Source organism: Astyanax mexicanus, chromosome 19 (genome assembly GCF_023375975.1).
Source record: "Astyanax mexicanus isolate ESR-SI-001 chromosome 19, AstMex3_surface, whole genome shotgun sequence".
Classification (NCBI taxonomy): Eukaryota; Metazoa; Chordata; class Actinopteri; order Characiformes; family Acestrorhamphidae; genus Astyanax; species Astyanax mexicanus.
In genome coordinates, this window is record NC_064426.1 from 17,564,291 (window position 1) to 17,585,519 (window position 21,229).

A 21,229-nucleotide genomic window follows, 5' to 3' on the forward strand; every position below is an offset into this window, starting at 1 on the left:
CAGCAACAAAATAAATGTTTAAATAAAAAAATTAATTAAAGTTAACTTTAGTGTAAGTAAAAAAAATTCTGTAGAAACAAAATTAATCTATTAAATGTATTTTTTTAAACAACAGTAATAGTTACCAGTAGTGCTGTTGGTATAAAATGATAACAATGTAACAAAATAAATAATTTAACATAAAAAATGTATTGTAAATCATGTGTAATAATTCAATAATGACACATGAGAAGGACAATATCTGTGTTCGTAAGTAACAAAAAAGATTGCTACCAGAACCCAAGCTTAGCTGTAGTTGCTTAAATATTCTATCAACATGTTTAAACCAATGCTGTGCTCACAGGGAGCATTATTAAGTCAACAGCTGAGGAAAAACTGCTATGTATAAATTTTGAGTTGATTCCAAGGTAAACCCGGGACACAAGTAATTACAGAATGAGCCGACAGGATTACACACTTATTCTGTGTAACAACGTGCCAAACTGACAGTTGGTTTAATATTTCTGAAAATGGAGGCCAGTTTGGCTCATCAGATGTAATCCCACAAGGCTGGACACACAAAACAAAACGGAGAGACAAGGGAAAAAGTAATGGGGAGAAAAAAGTGAAACAATATAATAAAACAAGGTGCAGAGACAATCAGTGTAGTGACCTTCAGGAACAGACAGGCAGACAGACAAACATAGAGTTAGATAGGTCAATGTCTAAATACTAATGTTTTAGAATTATCAACCAAATACGTAAATGTAGAGCATTTATTTCCAAGTAAACACCAAAGCTAGGTTATTTATAATCAAACAGGCCGAGCCAAGAGCCTTTCTCATCATTCATCACCTTCATAAACAAGTGGAAAGCAGACAGCCGTTTAGTGAAGTTTAGTCTAGAATTTGCACGGAAATTTCTTGTCATAAAGCTGAAGCTTATCCTGTTATGTGCATGATTTGATGTGATTTTGATTCTTTTTTGGAAAGTGTATATATAATAAAATCATATTATGTACACACTAAACACATCTACCTATCTAACACATCTGACTATCATGTTGTTTATTTATCCCTTGTAGTTCATGGAAACACCAGAAATATTCTATTAAATATTTCCATGTTCAGTCCTTTCAATTTATTCCACACATGCACCACAAACTTGATATTAGGGCTGGGCAATATGGCCCTAAAATAATATCACAATATTGCATGGTATATATGCGATAACGATACTCTTGGCCATATGACAAAACACTTAATTAAAAAAAAATATTTCAAGAATCCTTTACTGCAACAAAATGAAAAAAATTTTTTTTATTAATGCATATGATCTCTACGCCACATCTCTAACTGAGATATAAAAAAAAACAAGAATTAGCTTTATTAGATTTGTAACAGAATGATCCAGAATGTCATGATACTAGTAATGCACTCCAAATATCTCTATATATCCAGGATTAAAGTAGTAAAATAAATGATACTGGACAGATATAATATGTCTCTAGTAGATATATCATGTGAAATGAGGACAGTGTGAATTTTTCTTTTGCTAAAAACAGAAACAAGTGGTACCCTGATCTCATAATTAGGGGTGGGTGATATGGCACTATAATTCAGGGTATAATATTGTTCACCATTCTCAGAAATGTTGCCAATATTATTGCGTACGATACGATGTTACACACTCCTAATGAATAGTATTTATTATGATCTAAATTTAATGTTGACATTGTTGTCTTTTCAGTTGCACCCATTGCAGACCTGCCAAATTCATAAGTACAAATCAGGAAAATTAAGTATGTACTAGCCGGCTAGGCTAGTGGAGCCTAAAATAGCCTAGCCTAGCCTTGGGTCCGCTCGGCTAGCCTTGGGTTGGCTCGGCTCCAGCGTGGGACATTTTAGGCACAAAATGAGTGCCCCTGAAGCAATTCCACTATTTACACAATATTTTCCTTATTCTGGCTGAAGTGCTTTTGTAGCTTATGTTGTAACTAAGTTATTTATAGTCTATAAAGCCTATAGGTTTGATTATTTACAAGGATATCATGTTTCTTTTATATACAGTACACACTAAGAAAAGTAAGTACAGATTTGTACCTAAAAGAGTACAAAGCTTGTCGCTGGGGCTGTACCTTATATTGAGGTACAAAAAAGTACCTTTCAGTAAAAGTCCTTTTTTGTACCCATATTTTTGTGCCAGTAAAGACTATAAAGATTATAAACATTATCATCAACTAAATATGTGTCAATAACTTGATGATCTAACATTGTCTGGCTTTCAAATGAAAAATGTAATATATTAAAATATATATTGTTTATTAGTACAATGATACAAAATACTGAATGTACCTTTTGGCTGGTAAAATGGTACAAATCTGTACTTATTCCTGTTAGGAATGACTTTGTACTTCAAAGGGAACAAATCTGACCCTGTATAGACCAATATTGTACCATTGAGGGTACAATTATAAAAAAAAAGTACTCATATCGTACCTCTGTTTTTTAGAGTGTACTGTGCAAAAGTTTTAGGCACCAGTGGGAATTTCAGTAAAGAAAAAGCTTTTTATTTGTAAGAGTTTATTAACTCAGTAAAACACCAGCATTACAATAAATAACAAAAACAGTGCTTTAACATCACTTTTTCCATAAAACATTAAAACATTAACTAATTTCTCCTCATCTGCGTTTAATAGAGCTATTTCTAGTTCTCATCAGATCAACAACTGGTTTGGTAAATTGGTAAATTTGGTAAATCAGGTGAGCTGCTGATGGAACTGAACATGTAAACATGCTGGCTGAGGAGCATCCAGGTGAAATATGGTACTACACTTTGTTCTTCAGCTTGGCTTACAAGATATAACATACTTAGTTAAAACTGAGAATTCCTTGTTACATTTTACTGTATGTATGTTAATTTACATCTGTTCAAATCATATGTGGTGCTTTTTTCAGGTAAATACACTTATATTTCTGAGATAAATGGATTAGTGTAATTTGGTTTGGTGCCTAAAACTTTTGCACAGTACTGTATATGAAGGCTTTTTGTATTCTTTATCCTGGTTGAAGCACTTTTGTTTTAATCTGTTACATTTGTTTACAAAAGAATAAGAAGTTCTGCCGCTGTTGTAATTTAAAGTTATTTTTCTTGGTAATATGTATATAGGTTATAGGTTTATGTTTGGCAGGAATGTCATGTTTTTATTTTGCTATATACAAATAATATTTTGATCTTTTTTTATTTGTAAAGTATTATATCGTTTTTTGTGAGAGGAGGCTTCAAAGACTTGAATAAAATTTTCACAGTAGTATGTACAGATTTCCATTGCAGAGATTCTTAGCAGTTTTTCTGAGGCCTTCAAAGTATTTATATCGATATCGAAATTATATTGTATCAACCGAAATTAAGAAATATATTGCGATATAAATTTTGGCCATATCGTACAGCACTACGTGTTGGCTAACTAGACAGCCCAACAGCGATCAACCGATATGTGTACTTTAGAACATGGAAAGTGTATTAGGAGGTCAAAATGCGTGCCTGTTATGCAAAATGTGCAAGTTAGCAGGTCTGCTGTTGCTGACACAAGTGTTGAGACAATTACTCTTTAGTTTAAAAATTACTTTATAATTTTATATACATATGGTGTATACTTTTTTGCTTTTTGGCATAACATAAATCTGCCTGTTTTCTGTTACAAAGTGTTAGAATTGTATAAAAAAATGACCAATTAAAATGTGCCATAAATACTAAATCTTTTTAAATTGGCTTCTGATAGTTATCCTTTTTTCTTCTTCTCCTGCCATTTTTGACAAATGTATGGCAATAAATGAAGTACAATGAAATAAGTCTAGTCTGATAAGTTATTATTACCTGCTGGCAGTTCCCAGGGCAGTTATCCATGCCTGGAAGATTCCAGAATAAAAGACAAAAGGGTTTTTCCTTGTCACGGCAAAAAATATGATTGGCAAGATTATTCCTCCATGTATGATGAGGCCGACGATGACAGTCACCATGTACATGCCTAGCTGCCGCGCTACCACTTCCAGGTCACCGATAGCTGCAATTTTTCCACAAATAAGGGAGGCAATGCCCACTGGAGAATACCTACAGAAAGAGTATGAAACTGTTACACTGGAGCATAGTATCATAAAATCCTTAGTAAAAAATAAAGGATTAAATAGGTGTGTTCATAAGGTGACTTTTCGAGTACAGTAGCTATGCACAACACAATCTTGATTTTTATCAAATAAAATAAAATAGTTCTCTCACTCTACAATATCAATTTATGTAATGACACTAATTACTTTTCCTGTTAGGTGTGCAGTTGTCAAATACAGTGAAAAAAGAAACACCAAAGCCTTTCAGATATGCTAAGAGAATTTATTCAAAAATGTCAGATTAACTGACATAAAAAAAAGTACAAATCATTAAACTAAAGCAGATTTGGGTGTAAGGTTTAGGGTTTTTTGGTTCAAAAATGTTCAGAGGTTTTCTTTAAACACAGTGAGAAAGAGCAACAAAAACTGTGGTTTCTTACAGTGACAAAGAGTTAAATGGTGAATGTACCTCATGTATCTCATGTTTGTGTTCGGGATTATTTCAAGAGCCCCAAGTAACGCCCACTCAGGTCTGTATTACATCAGTGGGATTTGTGTTTTGAGGCATTTCCAACATGCATGCATTGGAAGCTGGCCATGCATTATGCTAAGCACTTCTATGCTAAGGAGAAAATGCTGTGGTTTTATATGTGGCCTCAATTTAGTATACCTGCTCTGCTCTGTGTACATACCTTGCTGTGCGCAATGGTGGATGAGTGATAGTGTTTATGTATTGTGAGAGGCACAGTATGGGGTTCATAACTAAAGGACTGGCCAATGAACTCAGTCTGGGCTTTGTCAGTTTACTGTGCTTATTGCACTAATCTCCACTTGTGTTTGATCTCGCTGTAGCTATGCGATTCTGTAAGACCACCCGCTATTTTACAGATTCTTTATCAAGGTTTTCACTGCTGTGAGGTCACAGTTACTCCAGTCTATTTGTCCCACATTTCAGTGTGTTATGCTGAGGTTCGGGTGAGGTTGTGTGTGTGTTATATCCTGGAACATGTTCATACGTTCCCCTGCACCAGGTCTGCTCCAACTCAAAACTGATGTGCCTCTTCTAGTGGATTATTCTCTGGTTTTACACTCTGTAACTAAATGTGGAAGACATTTTTTTTTTTCAAAACCTCCAGGCAAAGTGCACAAATTCAAACCAGACTGGAAAAAAGATTCCCGTTCCTCCCAGCAATTTCCTCTTCATATGTACAGCTGTCAGAAATACAGCGTGAGAGCAGTCTAAAAGCAATTCTCTATATGAGAACATTCTAAAATAATGTGGTTTGAATAAACCCAGAGTCTTGCCCTGCCATCTTTCTGACAGCAATGGCTTCCTCCTTGTACACCTTCTCATCTTTCTGTAAGCTAGATGCTGTACTCAAATGCATACTCAAACCTTCACTCTAAACGCCTCAGAGACTGATCTGGATTTAGCCATTTTGTTCCACTAACATCAACAATCAGGAAACCAGCACACCAAACTAAATATCTGGAGTTTAAATAAAGCCCTATGCAGAGGGGATTAGTTTATTAGAGGTCCTGGGGTAATCTTCTCTTTTATGGAGGGGGGGGGGGGGGGGGGTCCTCTGTGATTTTATGTATGTTTTTTTTCTCTAAAAAAAAATTACAGGCTGAATTACTTAATTTTATTTCCATCTGGATGCAAATTTTTGAGTTTCATAAAGGCTTTAGACAAACTCCTTCAAAGTTATTAACAAATACGGGGTGTCCTCATGTTTTACTCTCAAAGGAATTGCGTTTCTATTAATTACAAAAGTGATGTTCAATTCAATTCTTCATTTTTATATGTAGTTAGATAACCTCTTTCAAAAGAATATTGATCTATGTTCAGAAAGAAACATTTTCTTGAGGTGTCATTATGTTACTTAAAAAATGAAAATTATTAGCAAAAATGTCAGCATTGGCTCAAGGTACACTATGAAAATTTGGTTTACTGGTTGAAATCAGCCCAGACTGCACCGCTATGTCCTACTAAGATCTAATCAGGGTTTTTAATGAAACTAATGTGCATGTTCTGTAGCCATGAGAGAGTAGAAATTTGGGCCCACGTACAAACCATATGAATTTTGGGATTAAAATCAGATCAACAAAAGAACATTCTAAAAACAAAATGTCTGAACACACATATAAATACAATTATACTGACCACATGATCATGGAGACCATCTTCATGATGATTTCATTAAGGATGTTGAAGAAATCTGTCATGAGTTTCCCTTTCTCCCCCATTTTGCCCATGAAGATCCCAAATGTGATAAAGAATCCAATCAAACCTGAACAAAGACAAAGGCAGTTACTGAGCTCTAGTATAAACTGCCTGTTTATTTCTGAGGGATACAAAGGGGCTGGGAATAGTTATGTGAAAATGAATTATGACATTGTACATAATTGGACAGTAGAGTGAAAACAACACACATGAAATATATATGAGTTATTTTAAGAGCATACTGCAGTGGTCTGTGAGCACCAAACTCTGACAGCTCAATGTGAAACAAATACCATCCATCAGCCACTAATCTAAAAAAACTCAGCAGCATAACAGGCTCATAAAGTCACACTGGAAACAGTGACACATTGTGAATCATGATATTAAAGCATGTAATAATGTTGAATACAGGAATATATTGCTCAATCCAGAAGGCACCCTGCCATTTATATTTATTGCTTTTACTTTTTCCACCACACCTGATTCAACTAGTTGGTTAATTAGTAAGTTCTTACAGTGGGTGTGTTATAGCAGGGTAACCATTAAAATTGGCAGGGCAGGGTGTCTCCAGGACCAGGGTTGAGAAACACTGTTATAAAAAGATTTTTCTTACCCAGGACATTCATTCCCCATTTAAACTCTAGTTTCTTTTTGTTGATTAAAATAGGCTCTGTCTGGTTGTCAACAGGGACTGCTACCTTTTTTAACACTGTCTGGACCTACAAAGAAAAGATGCAGATAACAGTTTGTAGACTTAAAACATGTATTGCAGGTAATTTGCATATGTTTTAATCACATTATTTAATACCATTTATCTCAGCTACAACATTGTTTTTGCATAACAACTCCAGAACTCATTATTAGATATAGGTAAACATACAGTAAGCTAATCTGAAGAACAAAGCCTGGATCCAGATTTCTCCTGGACATTCTCAACCAGTGCATGAATGTGTTCAAGTTCATCACCAGCTCATTGAGTTTAATATTTTTAAGCACTCAATTAAAACCACTCACACTAAGATTAATCATGACACGCACTGAAAGAAGAATAATAGCATTGGTTAAGTTGTTTCAACAGTAGATAACTCCTTTAGACAAGTCTTCAGGGCACTGTGGTTTCAAATAACCCATCAACTGCAAAAGTGCAGGAGGTGATAAGGCAAATGGCCCCACTGAGATACTATTAAATGAAACACTGCTGATGAAACACAGTGAAGAACATATGGGTTTCTGACAGGAGCTTTCACTCTAGGATTTACAGTTGTCTGCATTTTGTTAGCAAAAGACAAATGCACATGTAATAGGTTACACTACACAAGTGCTCTGGACATTACGTGGCAAATTATGTATTACTTACAGACCTATTGAGTAATTCTCTACTACTAACTTTCACATTACAAAAATATACAAAAAGAAAATGTGATGAAATGCTTAGTAATCTATAACATGGCATGACAAACATACTGCTGAAATGCTGCACAACACATACGTAATCATTGTGCAAGATTTACAATGTGACAAAATCATAATGAGATGGTATTTTATCTCATAGGCCTCTAAACTAATAATTTGTTTTAACTGATATGAAAATCTTCTTCAAACCATGTACCACATGATAATGTAATCATTAACCGAGTCATCTTACTCAGATTATAGTGTGGAAACTAACTGTAGTAAATAGTCCAATACGTTTGTGTGAGCAATACACAAAAGGTTTTAATATTGACATTTTGACAAAAAACAGACTGATATTGTTGATCTTGATGCTTTTAATTTATTTTACTGAAATAATCATTACAATAGCTGCAATGCTTGTGGAAACTGAAAGATGAACAAATGTAAAAAATCTCTGTACCAGAGAATCTTTGGTATTACAGTCCTGAACAGTTATTTTACTAGTCTTATGTGGTATCAAATAAATACACACATATATATATATATATATATATATATATATATATATATATATATATATATATATATATATATATATATATATATATATATTGTGGCGTGAGGAGGCGGGGGAACCGTGGGTCCGCCCCACGCCGGAACTCACAGCCATGTCTGTCCCAGCCGGTGTGCATTCAGGACTGATTAAGCAGCCGGCTGGGACAGGTATAAAACTCAGCCTCAGCTCACTGAAGGGAGGACTCTTGACTGGGGAGCTGAGGGCTGAGGCTGCACAGACTTTAAAAACGAAGATAAGTTCATTATACAGACTCTAGAGCCCCATAGGGCCATAATTATGTTTTAAGTTGTTTTTGGGTGTGGTGGAGGGCGTTTAAAAGCCAAATAAAAGGTACGTTTTGAGTTCATTTACTCCCCGTGTCTGTGTTCTCTGTGTGCTTCCTCCTTCCGGGTCACAGTGGTCACGCCCCCTACCCCAGGGGCCTACCACAATATATATATATATATATATATATATATATATATATATATATATATATATATATATATATATATATATATATATATATATATATGCCTATTTAGAAAATAAGCATAGATGTCAAAAGGTTTACCCAAACAAAGTGTATACATTAAGATATACTACCAATCCCCTAGTTTAGAGAACACTAACTAATGTCTAGACACAGACATTGTCCCTTTATTTTTTTAAATTCAAACCATACAAAACCATACAAACCATACATACAAAAACGAAAGTCTTTGTTTAAGAAGAATCAATGAAGAGTTCTGTGATGGCCAAAAAGTGAAAGTTGTACCTGTTGGAAGCAGGCCTGAACCAGGTTCTCTGGGAACAGGTTTCGGATCAGGTCCAGAAAGGCATCCAGGCTGCTGACCTCTTGATCTTTATTACTGGATCTTGCCTGGGTTCCCCTGAGTTTAGGGTTTCCTGGGTGTATACCAAGGACAAGAATCACACCCAGCACAGCTGCGATAACTGTGGTGGACATGTAGTATACCATGGCCCTAGTTCCCATCCTTCCACTGGAGCGGGCATCCAAGCCAGCCAGTCCTGCGCGACAGAGACAAACGAGAAAGGCCTAGGTCAGGGGTCTTCAACCCTGCTCCAGCTGACTTTGGATCCATCCGTAATTGGTCAGATATGACTAATTACAACATTACAACATACAACAAAATAGTCTTAGGTAATTGTTGCTTTAAAAAACGGAATGTTTAACTGGGATGCAGTCAACAAAGGTGTGGCTATCTTTCCAGTCCCATAATCCGTAAAAGCAGCAGATTACTACTTTACCATGTCTTGGTTACCACTTGGGGTAAGGGGAATCATGTAAATGTGATTAAAAAAATATTATACCATCTTAGTTAACTATGGGAATGGCTTAACTATGTAGCATGCATGTGTCACCTGTGATGAGGCTGGAGATAATAAGGGGGAGGATGAGCATCTTCAGCATTCTCATTAGGATATCTCCAGGGAAAGCGATTAGCATGAGTATATCTGCATCCAGTTCAGGAAGATAACGCAACAGCAATCCCAACACTGTGCCTCCGATCACACCTGTGAGCAGTGATTATTTTTTTTTTTAGAAAAATGGGAGAAACAAATAAATAACAAACAATAATAATAAAAAAAAGATTTAGAATCACAACTGAAAGAACAGTGAAGAAAAAAAAACACAAAATAAAAAAAAAGGATAAGTAAGGGACAGACGGAGTGCTGAATAGTGAGGGAGAGGGAGTGAGAGATTAAAGAAGTTAATAAAACTGGCCACAGGCAGCTGCGACTGCTTGTGCTTAGATCCTCCATAAGGACAATTTGAAAGAATGCTATGGCCAGCACAGTACTAGCTACAGATTTATGAACTACTGGCATGGGAAGTGAACATTGTATAGAATGTGCTGTAGTCTGAAAGCCTTTTCGACAGCCTGTGAAGTGAGTCCTGACTGGGGTTTTAAAGACTTGGATTTTATAATCCAGTCGGCATTTATCCCCCCATAACCCTCCATCCCACCAGCCACAGGGGACTCTAAGACACTATATCAATATCAACAACTGTTTTATTTGGTCCCCCAGGCCACACACCACTAGCATAAGAAATTCTTTTAATAGTACTGAACATCATGGTGAATTGAGCTTACTCACACATCTTCATATCCCAACACTGGTTTTTAGCCATGGTTATCTCCTTTTTTGCTTGTATGAAACAAGGCAACAGTAATGAAACACAATACTAGCTCCTGTCTCATAACATGTGGCGTGTCATGTTCGGTCAGATTTGTGAGCAAGCACAATAAATGCTTAAAGCTTCAACTTTTGACAATTAAACAAAACAGAACTGACAGTAATGGAATGCCATTTTAACTTTTTAAGAACAATTAATAGTAAAAACATATACTCATGTTCTGTAGTGCTACCTACTGCACATTTGGAAGAGTGCTAGCTGTTCTTTTCCTGCTGCAATGTAGCAACAGCTGTCCTTGTTGTCAGGATGCTATATACCCTGATCAATGCTGAAAGCTTGGTATGTATCAGATGGATGTGTTGTGGTCATTTTAGTAATCTGAATCAAAGGGCAGTAGCTACGCTCTCATACACGCTTACAGTCACTGAATTTCTGTGACAGGATCATCAGCTGAATCTTGGCTTTTTTACATTTAATAGAAATTGATTTATATTGCGCTTTTTACAACAAACGTTGTCGCAAAGCAGTTTTACAGAGATACAGGTGCAAGCCTCTTTTGAGTAAGTACAAAGGCAATAGTGGCAAGGATTTAGAAAAGATTTAGTTTTTTGCTCAGTGTGCAACACATATACAACTGGCTGCAGCATAGCTTCCTATGTTCTGTCAGTGGCTCTTAATTAGAATGTAATGACAAAATAAATACTGTTACTAGAAACAGGCATAACAACAATGTACAGCTCCAAAACCTATAACAAAATGACTGATTAGACATATAATACTGAGATGATCCCCATGTGCCACCACAACAGATTTGACAATTTGTGGCAGGATCACAAGGTGTTAAATTGTGAGGTGTGACCTCCATAGATCTCATCAATAAGCCCAAGGTGCTCATACCAGAAAAAGCCACAAGATCTGCCTGATGTTTTGAGGATGCGCTGACCTATCCAGCCATCAAAGTTTGCCCGTGATTTATGCACTTACTATTCATAAATATTACTTTCCTTTCATTTGTCAGGAGAGTGTCCATACAGCCTGGAATGTTGCTCCTGCACTAGGGAGCTTAAGCGAAACTTGGTATCTCATTGCTTAACAACAAATGCCTGTATACGGATTTCCTAGAGGGGAAGCTCAAATAATTATCTGTATTTATGGAAGTGTTGTATAATGTATAATAATAATTATATTTCTCCACAAGGGAGCCTAAGGTACAAAATAAAGCAATTCTTGTATATTTCTAACTTAAGCTATTAGATCAAATGTCTTTTAATATGTTTTAAACGAGCATGTCCCCTTTTTTCTTATTTTGTATGTAGATGCCTTCATACACACGTACCCAGCACAGTAAGTGCAAGAAGAAGGTTGCGTGTTAACCAGCCACAGTGTTGATGTGTAGCGCCTTCCTTAGTTTCTCCCTCAATAACTCCGGCTCCTCCCATCTGCTTCCCCAACTGTTGATTCGTCATCCTGCCTGGAAGAGAAAAATAGAAACAGAGAGTTTACTAATTTAGAATAATGCCCTTAAATGGCAAAAAGGTCATTGCCATTCTGACGTTTCACTCCTGTAGTGGATTAAAGGCCACCTACAAATGACTAAACAGACTCTTGAAGTTTCTAAATGAACTTACATAAAGCCAAATATGAATGACCATTTATGCTGGGGAATTATTTGGTAAAACCAAATAATCAAGCAATGGAACTCAATCGCAATGTACAAAACTACACACAGGAACAGAATGTATGCTTTGTTAGATAAACAGGTTATAATTATATTTCCTATATTCAAGTTTAATTTAAAAGTCTATAACTATACTCCATTCTGCTTTCATTAAGGTAGGCTACCCAAGTTAGCAGACAGACAGCATTCTGACATGGTCCCAAACTAATAACATTCAGACACAGACCTTAAGTTTAAATATTTACTTTAGACCTGAAGAAAGAATCCTCTGCATATCTATTTAAAGCTTCTGAAAACTGCTTAAGCCCAAGCTAAAACACTACAGTGTTTGCTTTGCAGTAACATAACAGCAAAACTCTTTCAAGGTGTTAGAACATTTTCATCTTCTCCTGCTTTTACCCATCTCAGACTCTTTAGAAGGGATTTTCTAGCAATCACGTGCACAGAGCAACACATACCAGTGAGCTACAGTCTGGTCTGAGGAGAGAAAAAATTATGATGAAATTGATTCAAATACGTTACAAGCCATACTATCTTTTAATTAAGATAAATGAAAAAAAAAAAAAGATTTTAGCTGGAAGTTCAGAAATGTAATATAAATAAGCGTTTTAAAACTTGTTCTTCACTGATGTTCTGAATTTTTTCAACAGCACACATGAATGTACTGTGCAAATGCACACAATTTTAAATTTGGTCTGTGCAGCTTCTACAGACTAATAGCAGCACACTTTCCCCATTAAAAATGTGGGTGAGTGACTGTGTGAAGGCTATACTGACATCATCTAGTGTATGATTTTAACTCAAGCAGGATTTCCACTCTGAGACATCATAGAGGGGCAGATGAGGATAGAAAGTTTGTACATGGTATGAGGGAAGAGGGTGGGAAATGTAGTGTGACAGGAGGTGCATTGCACATTGGAATGGTTTTTCACGTAGGTTCAGCCATGTATTATTTTAGGAATAAACATTTGTTAGACTGTTTACTTTGCTTGTGTTATTAATGGTTATAACTTGGTTACGTGAATATCCAGTCCTGTTTAAAGGCACTCCCCCTCATACTACATTTACTACCTCTTGCCTCACATCCTGTACAAGCTTTCACAACTTGTCTGCTCCCCCCTCTGAACTATTTAATGAATTTTAAGATATATCATTTTCTTGTTCCAGAATTCAGTCAAGTTTTACCAGTAAAGTCAAGACACTCACTGACAGTGCCAAAGACATAAAAACAACTGCAGAAAATTGATAAGCCACTTAAAGTCTCTATGAAGTTTTCACATCTGTCGTTTGTTTCTCTGGTCCGGATCAGTTGATGAGTTTGTGCAGCGTGAAGTTGAACAAGGAAACTTTTAAACGCAGTGTTTTTAATGGGATGTCCCAAAGTAAATGGAGTTGGGCGGCCACGAGCAGTGAATGCTGCATTAAATGTATACAAATTTAACTACAGCTATGTTAACCTAGTTTACACCTACATTTTCGGTATGGTTGGTGGAAAAAAAAGGCTGGGCATTCTGTATAGCCTCACTTTTAATAACTTCATAATAACAATGTAACTTCATTATAATCTTATTTTGTTTTTTGGGATGGAATGATGTAATGGGGTTTAAGCACTTTTATTATTAAATGCTTGAAACCAGGGTTCTCTCGAACTGTCATCATGAGAGGCTCCATCTTTTAGATTTTGTTGGAACAAACAAACAATGAGCCTGATTGTGGCTCTTTATTAAGAACAAAAACAACAGCAACAACTTTAACTACTTAAACTACTGCACCCAATGACATATCACAGATTTCCCCACACTTTAATGTTGTTTCCATGCTGATCGGATATCTGATATGCTAAGTTGTTTATTTTTAAATGTCTAGTTTTAGCCTAATATAAAAAAATGGTATGTAAGCCGTTTTTTGTGAAAAAAGTGCTCCAGTGTTTTTGTATATCCCTGCTGTATATCCCTTGCACAGGTAAAGTTAACCCTTAAACTTCACAATGCCAGCGGCCCCACAAACAAAAGAAACTTTATCAATGCAGTGGATCGATAGGCGTAGTTCGTCTGCGGAGCTCTCCCAACCCCCCACAACCAAACCGGTGTTCTGTCGAGTTGTAGTGCCTTGTCAAACCGCGCTTCTATAGTGTACATTTAAGGTCTCTGTAAAACGCGGAATCAACCGAGATCCTATTTAAACCTATAGTTACTTATACAAGATAGCCAACGTTAACTAGCTGGTGTAAACAGTGCTGTAAGCTCTTTAGCTAACATGACAGTGTCGGCTCTGCTGCAGCCTGGCTTTAGCTCTGTCTGTGGGCAGTCCCAAGCCAAGGTGGGAAAGGCCATGGACTCACGAGTTGACATAGACACAAGAATTTTCTTTTACTAGCTACTGCAGACAATGGTAGTTGTAAAACTGTTTCATATGCAACAAGCACATACAACTCGGAAAGACCTATTGTGTTTCACAAAGAGAAAGAAAAAGTGGATTTTAGCGGAAGGAGACCTTTAATATTCCTCAATTAACAGTGTCAGAAGTGTATCAAGAATATTTTATAGACAACATTACCACCCAAACTGGACAGTGCATGGTCATGACTAGCTGCACCTTGCTATAATTCTCTGTGCAAACAGACAAGCAACTTGCATCCAGAAATCACATCTACATTCAAGGGTGATAAGGTGGTAATCATGCCACCTGTTGCTCTTTCCACTGAATGCAAATAAATCCTCACAGCAATGCTCCAAAATCTAGTAGAAAGTCTTCACTAGACAATAGAAACAATAAAAAATATCGCAATATAGTGTCACTGTTTTTGTTTGTAATTCATAATCGATACGGGGTGTCAAATATGTCTTTTTTTATTTAAACACAGGCGCTCTACATTACCTAAGACTCACCCCCTAATTTGACTTACTAAAATTACTGATTTATTAGTCCATGTGGCAGTAATAATCAAATTAATAGGTTAAACCTACAGTGAAGAATATTGGTTGTTAAATTCTGTGTAGCAGAAACCAATGGTTTTATAGTTACAATATAAATACTGATATTTGCTCATTTAAGAGTATTTTATTATCTTCAGCACACAGATGCCATAAAGTATCATATAGAATTGTCTTCCGATATATTGAGTACTGCAGAATCTATCTAAAGTATTGTTATAGTTGTTATTGTGGGCAGCGTTTCAAGATATCATATCGCGAGGTGCCCTGTGATCCCCACTCAAAGAAAGCACAGTATACTAATTTCAATACCATTAATTTTAGAATAGACAATGAATGAGCAGGTATCCCAATACATTTATATGTATAGTCTATATAGTGTAAATAATAATGAATATCTCTCTCAGCTTCCATCAAAAACAAATCCATTGGCTCAAGGGACACTTATCAACTTATTTTAACAGTAAATGCATTGAATTTGCCTTGTCCTGTTCAAAAAAAAAATTGACAGAAACTTACCAACATTGAACAATGACCTAAGCACACATTACAAGGCACACTTTCACATCCAGTATATATACCCAAATGCTCCCACAAATGTACTCTAACCCTTTTTGTCCCTTTCTCTCCTTTTCTATTTTATCATATCCTATCCTCAAAATGAGAAGGCCTTACTGATTCGTAAAATTCACTTGAATTTATTGATTCATTCTCCTAAACTTGCTTGAGCACATTCAACAACAGAATATTTGGTCAACATATTACCTCAGCTCATTACACACACCTGCATAGGTAATTTGCATGTTAGATGTTAACGGTAAGTCGAAGTAGGTCTGGATGGTTGTCATTCCTGTGGTTAACTGTCTTTCTGCTCTAGGCTCAGCTGCTGTCAGCCAACAGAGACACACACAGGATGCCAGGTTTCAGACTCACACACACTTACAGTATGAGTACAACGGACAACTTCCAGCTGTTTCCCAGTCAGGCACCTCTATCTTCTGAGACAGTGTTTTCATTAGAAAGGAATAAACTGTTGCTGGAAATAAATGACTGCTTAAATTTGGCACAGATACAGCGAGTAAACGGAGGAACCAGAAAAGCAAGACAAATCAGAAGAAGAGATTTCAAAGTTTGCTCACAGCACAACTTGACCTGCTGGAGAAGAAGCGTGTGAATATGAGATTGCATCTCTCTATGAACTTTCAAACATCATTCTTCAGATTTCTGCCTTCTTTCTACCTAGATAAAAGCAATTCAGATTCCCTGCAGTTCGTCAATATTGCAATTAAACACACATATGTACCTAACCAACACTCTGATTACGGTGAAGAGCAGACACGCTCTTTAATCAGCCTCGGTCCATTAGAAACATCTGCAGAGTGAAGATCATTTGACTGCAGTTGTTGAGGAAGAAATGCAGACCGTGTGTAAACACACAAGCAACCAACCATTGACAGACACACACATACGCAAGTGACATCATACCTACAAATCCTCAACAATCACAACGTACCATACGGAAATGTTGTCTTTGCCATGATAAAACAGCTCCATGAATAAAAGAACTGCAGCCAGTTGGGTGAGTAATGTACTACTTACTGAGGTTTGTTTTGGTCTGGCATGAGTTCCTTTCCACTTTCATCCTTTTCTCATCCCACGTTATACTCAGTCTCCATTTGTTTGACCTTTTTATGCCCTTCTCCTCTGCCTGTTCATCTCAGAATTGAAAAACAGTTGAAACTCAGATATGAAGACCATCCCACTTCTGTAAAATTTCAAGTGAACATACTTAATTTCATCAGTTTTAGTATAAGTATATACTGCAGCAGATCAAAGGGCTATGAAATGGGTTTAAACTGTGATGCAAGTCTGTTATGGGTTTAAACTGTGATATAGTTGTGTTTATATTGCTAGAAAGCTAAATAAATGTCATAGCCACTATACTACTACTAAGGATTTCCTACTACTGAGGTTTTCCTTTTTGTGTTTTTTGTGAAGTTGATGTTTCGATCTTCCCATATAAAATGAAGAGATAAAAACAAGACATGGACATGAATAGATCCAATGACTGTAGAAAACACACACAGTACAACATCTTCTTAAAGTAAAGCCATAACAAGTCTAGTAAGTGGCTGCTTCATTGCTAAAGTATGATGTAGGTTCTGCCAATTATCATATGTTTTAGTGACAGAACAGCCCATTTTTAGTTTAATTTATCTGTATATTTCCACTTTTTAATTCTTCCTGTGCTACTTTCTTGTTATTCTGCCTTATCTTAAAAGGTCTCAAATATTAAATCTCAATTTCAAATATACAGCCTGCAGGATATGCATTACGTCCTTTTCAGTTACCTATCACATTAGATAGAGCGGCACAGTTGTATTCAAGCTGTAAATCCACTAGCCAGTTAATTAGACGTGCTGGAAACACAGTAGTATTTGTCCTCTGTCTCAAGCAGCAATTTCATGACATTTATTTCTCAGGCTGGACCAAATACCTAGTTCAAATATAGTTTTCAACATTTTCCTTTTTTTTTAATCTTCATTGGTCCATGCTGACTCTCTTGCGGCAACGTAATAACTTTGGTTCATCTCAGCAGCAAATAAAACAAACAAAGATGAGCTCCAGAGCTGTAATAAGATGGACATGTAAAACGTTTCATAATACAATACATGAACTGTGCTGCAATCTTAATGAAGTTCATGGAAAAAGAAACACCTAATTTTCCAGTTGTAATTGTCATATTATTTGAATAGCAATTGTAAACACAGCCCATTGTTCATGTTTTGCAGATCCTAACCAAGCATGTAACTAATATTTAATTAAATATAGTTGCATTATCAGCTAACCACTCCATTAAAGATGGTAAATGAGCAATAAGAAACATAAATGAAAAATCAGGACCTGAGTCTAACCACTTTCAGCCCCCATCAGGTTTGGACAAATATTTTTAATCTTGGGTGTTTATGAGGTCAGCTGAACAAACAGGAAGCTGAGCCAAACTCCATGTGTGCTCTTTCATAGTCACTTAGGTCATATGACTGGGATTACAATCGATCCCACACAACAACACACTTTCCCATCAGCCTCCAATCGAAGTAAAACAAAAACAAACAAATCCTCTGCCCTCTGTTATCCTAAAGCATGGTGTTGCCACAAAAAAGCTATTTTCAGTAGAGGCCTGATTCCAGCATTGCTCTACATATCCTGCAGCGACTGGGACAAAAGATACTTACAGATTTTATGTGCTGTGCAGTAACACATCTACAACATTCAACCAAAAAATCTGCAAAGATATGTATGTATCAAAATATTCAATAAAATATTAAACCAGTACGGAACAGTGTACATAACTTTTATATCAATTACTTGCTAGCTACACAAGCCTTAAAGCTTTAAAACTAAATGCAAAATAAAAAAAAAATCTTTGGCAGAGTACATAAAAAAACAAAATGTGTACAGATTAGATTTCACTTTAGGAATGGTAATTAAGTCGCCAGCAGGCAGGATTAAGGGGTGAATAGGAAGTCTGCAGTCAGACCCAAATCTTTAGGCCTCCTGGAAATCCTTGAGCAGACCCTGCCAAGAACCACAGCAATGAAAGACCACAATGAAGACTCTCTCTGGAGGAGAGGAGTGTTTAACATGCCTGTGTGTGATCCTCAGTAATTAACTTTAACATTCTCTGTGATGCTTAATGATAAATGATCCAGTGTTGGGCAGAATAAAACGTCGTATTCTGACTTTGTTCTTCACAATGCTTTTTAAAAAAACTCTTCTTAGAAAGTTCATGTTTCCTTTTGTTGCTTTTAGACAGTTCTCCTTTTGCATCTCGATACCTCTTAGTTATTCATCCTAATGTTCTTAAATGGCCTTGAAATGTTTACGTCTATGAAGGAAAGGCAGCTTGTATTGGGTCCACAGTAATTGTTTTCTTATTATTTTCCTTTTTTAAATACAAAACCACCAGCATCACACACATGCTTCTGTAACCATGTTTTATGGAGCTCTGGACCTCCTCCACAACAACCTCTGAACTTCTACTAGTCTGACATGGACATAAGTAAATATTATGTTGTACTAGTTCCCTTTTTTAACTTGGTCTCTTTTAAGCAAAATAAAGAGTTTTATATAAGGTAGTATTAGGTACCTGAGGTAGTGTAACATACATTGTCTAAATGTATTAATGAATGAGAAAACCCAGTGTTCTAATTTGGTGTTAAATCTGGCGATATGTTTTCTTATCAGAGCTTAATGTCTGTTGGAACTGGTCGCAGTATTTTAGTCGTAGGAAAGAAGTGAGACGCGTACATATGCTAAATATCAGTTCTGGCTGTCCTCATTCTGTCTGTGTGCAGGGGAAAGAGATTGATAGACTAATGGTGGATCTGTGCAAAACGTTGTGTGGGGCTGCAGACTGATCATGTGTTTCCACTTTTCTGAAAAACGGTCAATTTAGGTTAAATGAACAAAATGTAATAAATGACAGCAAGCTAGTAAAATGGCTACCGCAGTCCAATTCCTAAACACTGGTGAGAGATGTCTGCCTGCCCCCTTCTCCCCACATGCGAAGCTCATGTGGGTTGCTTGAATGAGTCAATACAGGGTAAAATTTTGTTTCTCTCACATGTTAACGTCAATGTTAGCACACTGTAGCATGACAGCATTAGCAACACCTGTCTGGATCAATTTACCTATCTCAATTACTTGTTGTAGAGCTGTGGGGTGAAACAATTTGATTGATTATTTCAAATTTATAGTTAAGGACAATATGTTTGTACGAAAATCGATTTTCATTTATTTCAAATTTCACTACCTATGTTCCCTTGTGGACTCGTAGTTCTCCCATGCGTTTGCCACACACACAAACAACAACACAGCGATTAGGGGAAAGCTGGAGCTTGTGTGAATTAGTTGTTTTGCGGTGATGGACGCAGACAATCCTCACTGTAAGATCTTTGGAAATGGTTGCTTCAAAAGAAACAGCAGCACACCATCCAGAGTAAAGCAAGCAACCATCCCTGACATATCTTATAGCGGTGTGCAATATGATGCACCAGGCGCCGCGTGTGACACTAAAATCCCACACTGTCGATTAGGGGAAAGCTGGAGCTTGTGTGAATTAGTTGTTTTGCGGTGATGGACGCAGACAATCCTCATTGTAAGATGTTTGAAAATGCTTGCTTCAAAAGGAACAGCAGTACACCATCTAGAGTAAAGCAAGCAACCGTCCCTGACATATCTAACAGCGGTGTGCAATATGATGCACCAGGTGCCTGCAGCGTCATTGCGCTCCTGTAAGGAATTTAGATTTTTAGTAGGGGAAAAAAATCGAATCCTTGGTGAAAAAAAATCTAATGTTTTTTAGGCCATATTGCCAAGTTCTATCTTTTTGTCTTGATAACTTGATAGCTGCATATGCACCACTGATTATAAATGCAAGTAAAAGAGGTTTTGCCTCAATAATACATTTTCAAACCATTAACTACATTTTATATATATGTATTTACACAAAAATGGTTTGTCCTTTAAATAATAAAAAAAAAAATTCAAGATTTTGTTAGAGTACTATAGGGAGCAAACAGAAGTCTGAGAAGTATTTCCTCAGTATAACGAGGTTTTATTGGAATCCACTGACCTCATATTGTGTAACTCACTGCCCACAGATGACACTGTATCATGAGGAATGGCCTCTACGTCACGATATAGTTAAGTGTAATTTTGGTTACTCTGTGTAATCTGTTCACTCATGGCGTATGTGGCCAAAAATAACTCATCAATCAACGCACCCCTTCCCCCTAGAATCATCCAATCATGAGCCACAACCTTCCATATCCAATCAGTAACTGAGATTAGGGCACACAGCTGTCTAACGATAAAAGCAAGAATAAAACCCTGCTCACACATTACGGTTACATCGTGCAACTTCTGTGGGTTTATTCAAATGCTCAATTTCTCAACCACAATTTAACATAAACATAGGGATTAAAACGTTTCATTTAGACAGTTTGGATATATAGTAGTTTCTAATCAATTGCAACATATATGTTGTAGAACTGAACAAAAGAGAAAGAGAAGTAGTGTGTGTGTGTGTGTGTGTGTGTATGTGTGTGTGTGTGTGTGTGTGTGTGTGTAGGATTATTTTCTGTTACTGATTGTTTGGTGTGAGCTTTGCGATGGGATAGAGTTATAAT

General features: G+C 36.5%; 1 protein-coding gene across 3 annotated transcripts in view; it reads right to left on the reverse strand.

Moving 5' to 3' along the window:
* Positions 1–21,229, reverse strand: part of slc1a9 (solute carrier family 1 member 9) — a 38,241-nt gene that overhangs the window by 8,102 nt on the left and 8,910 nt on the right. For 2 of the 3 annotated variants that reach the window (XM_022672164.2, XM_049468005.1), the window contains 6 exons: positions 11,761–11,895; positions 9,647–9,799; positions 9,039–9,292; positions 6,923–7,028; positions 6,250–6,376; positions 3,856–4,089 (listed from right to left, as the gene is read on the reverse strand). In XM_022672164.2, the coding sequence (XP_022527885.2) occupies positions 3,856–4,089; positions 6,250–6,376; positions 6,923–7,028; positions 9,039–9,292; positions 9,647–9,799; positions 11,761–11,895 (1,009 nt within the window). Of the gene's footprint in view, positions 1–3,855; positions 4,090–6,249; positions 6,377–6,922; positions 7,029–9,038; positions 9,293–9,646; positions 9,800–11,760; positions 11,896–16,634; positions 16,760–21,229 lie in introns of those variants that run through there. The other variant, XM_049468004.1, reaches the window with a different exon arrangement.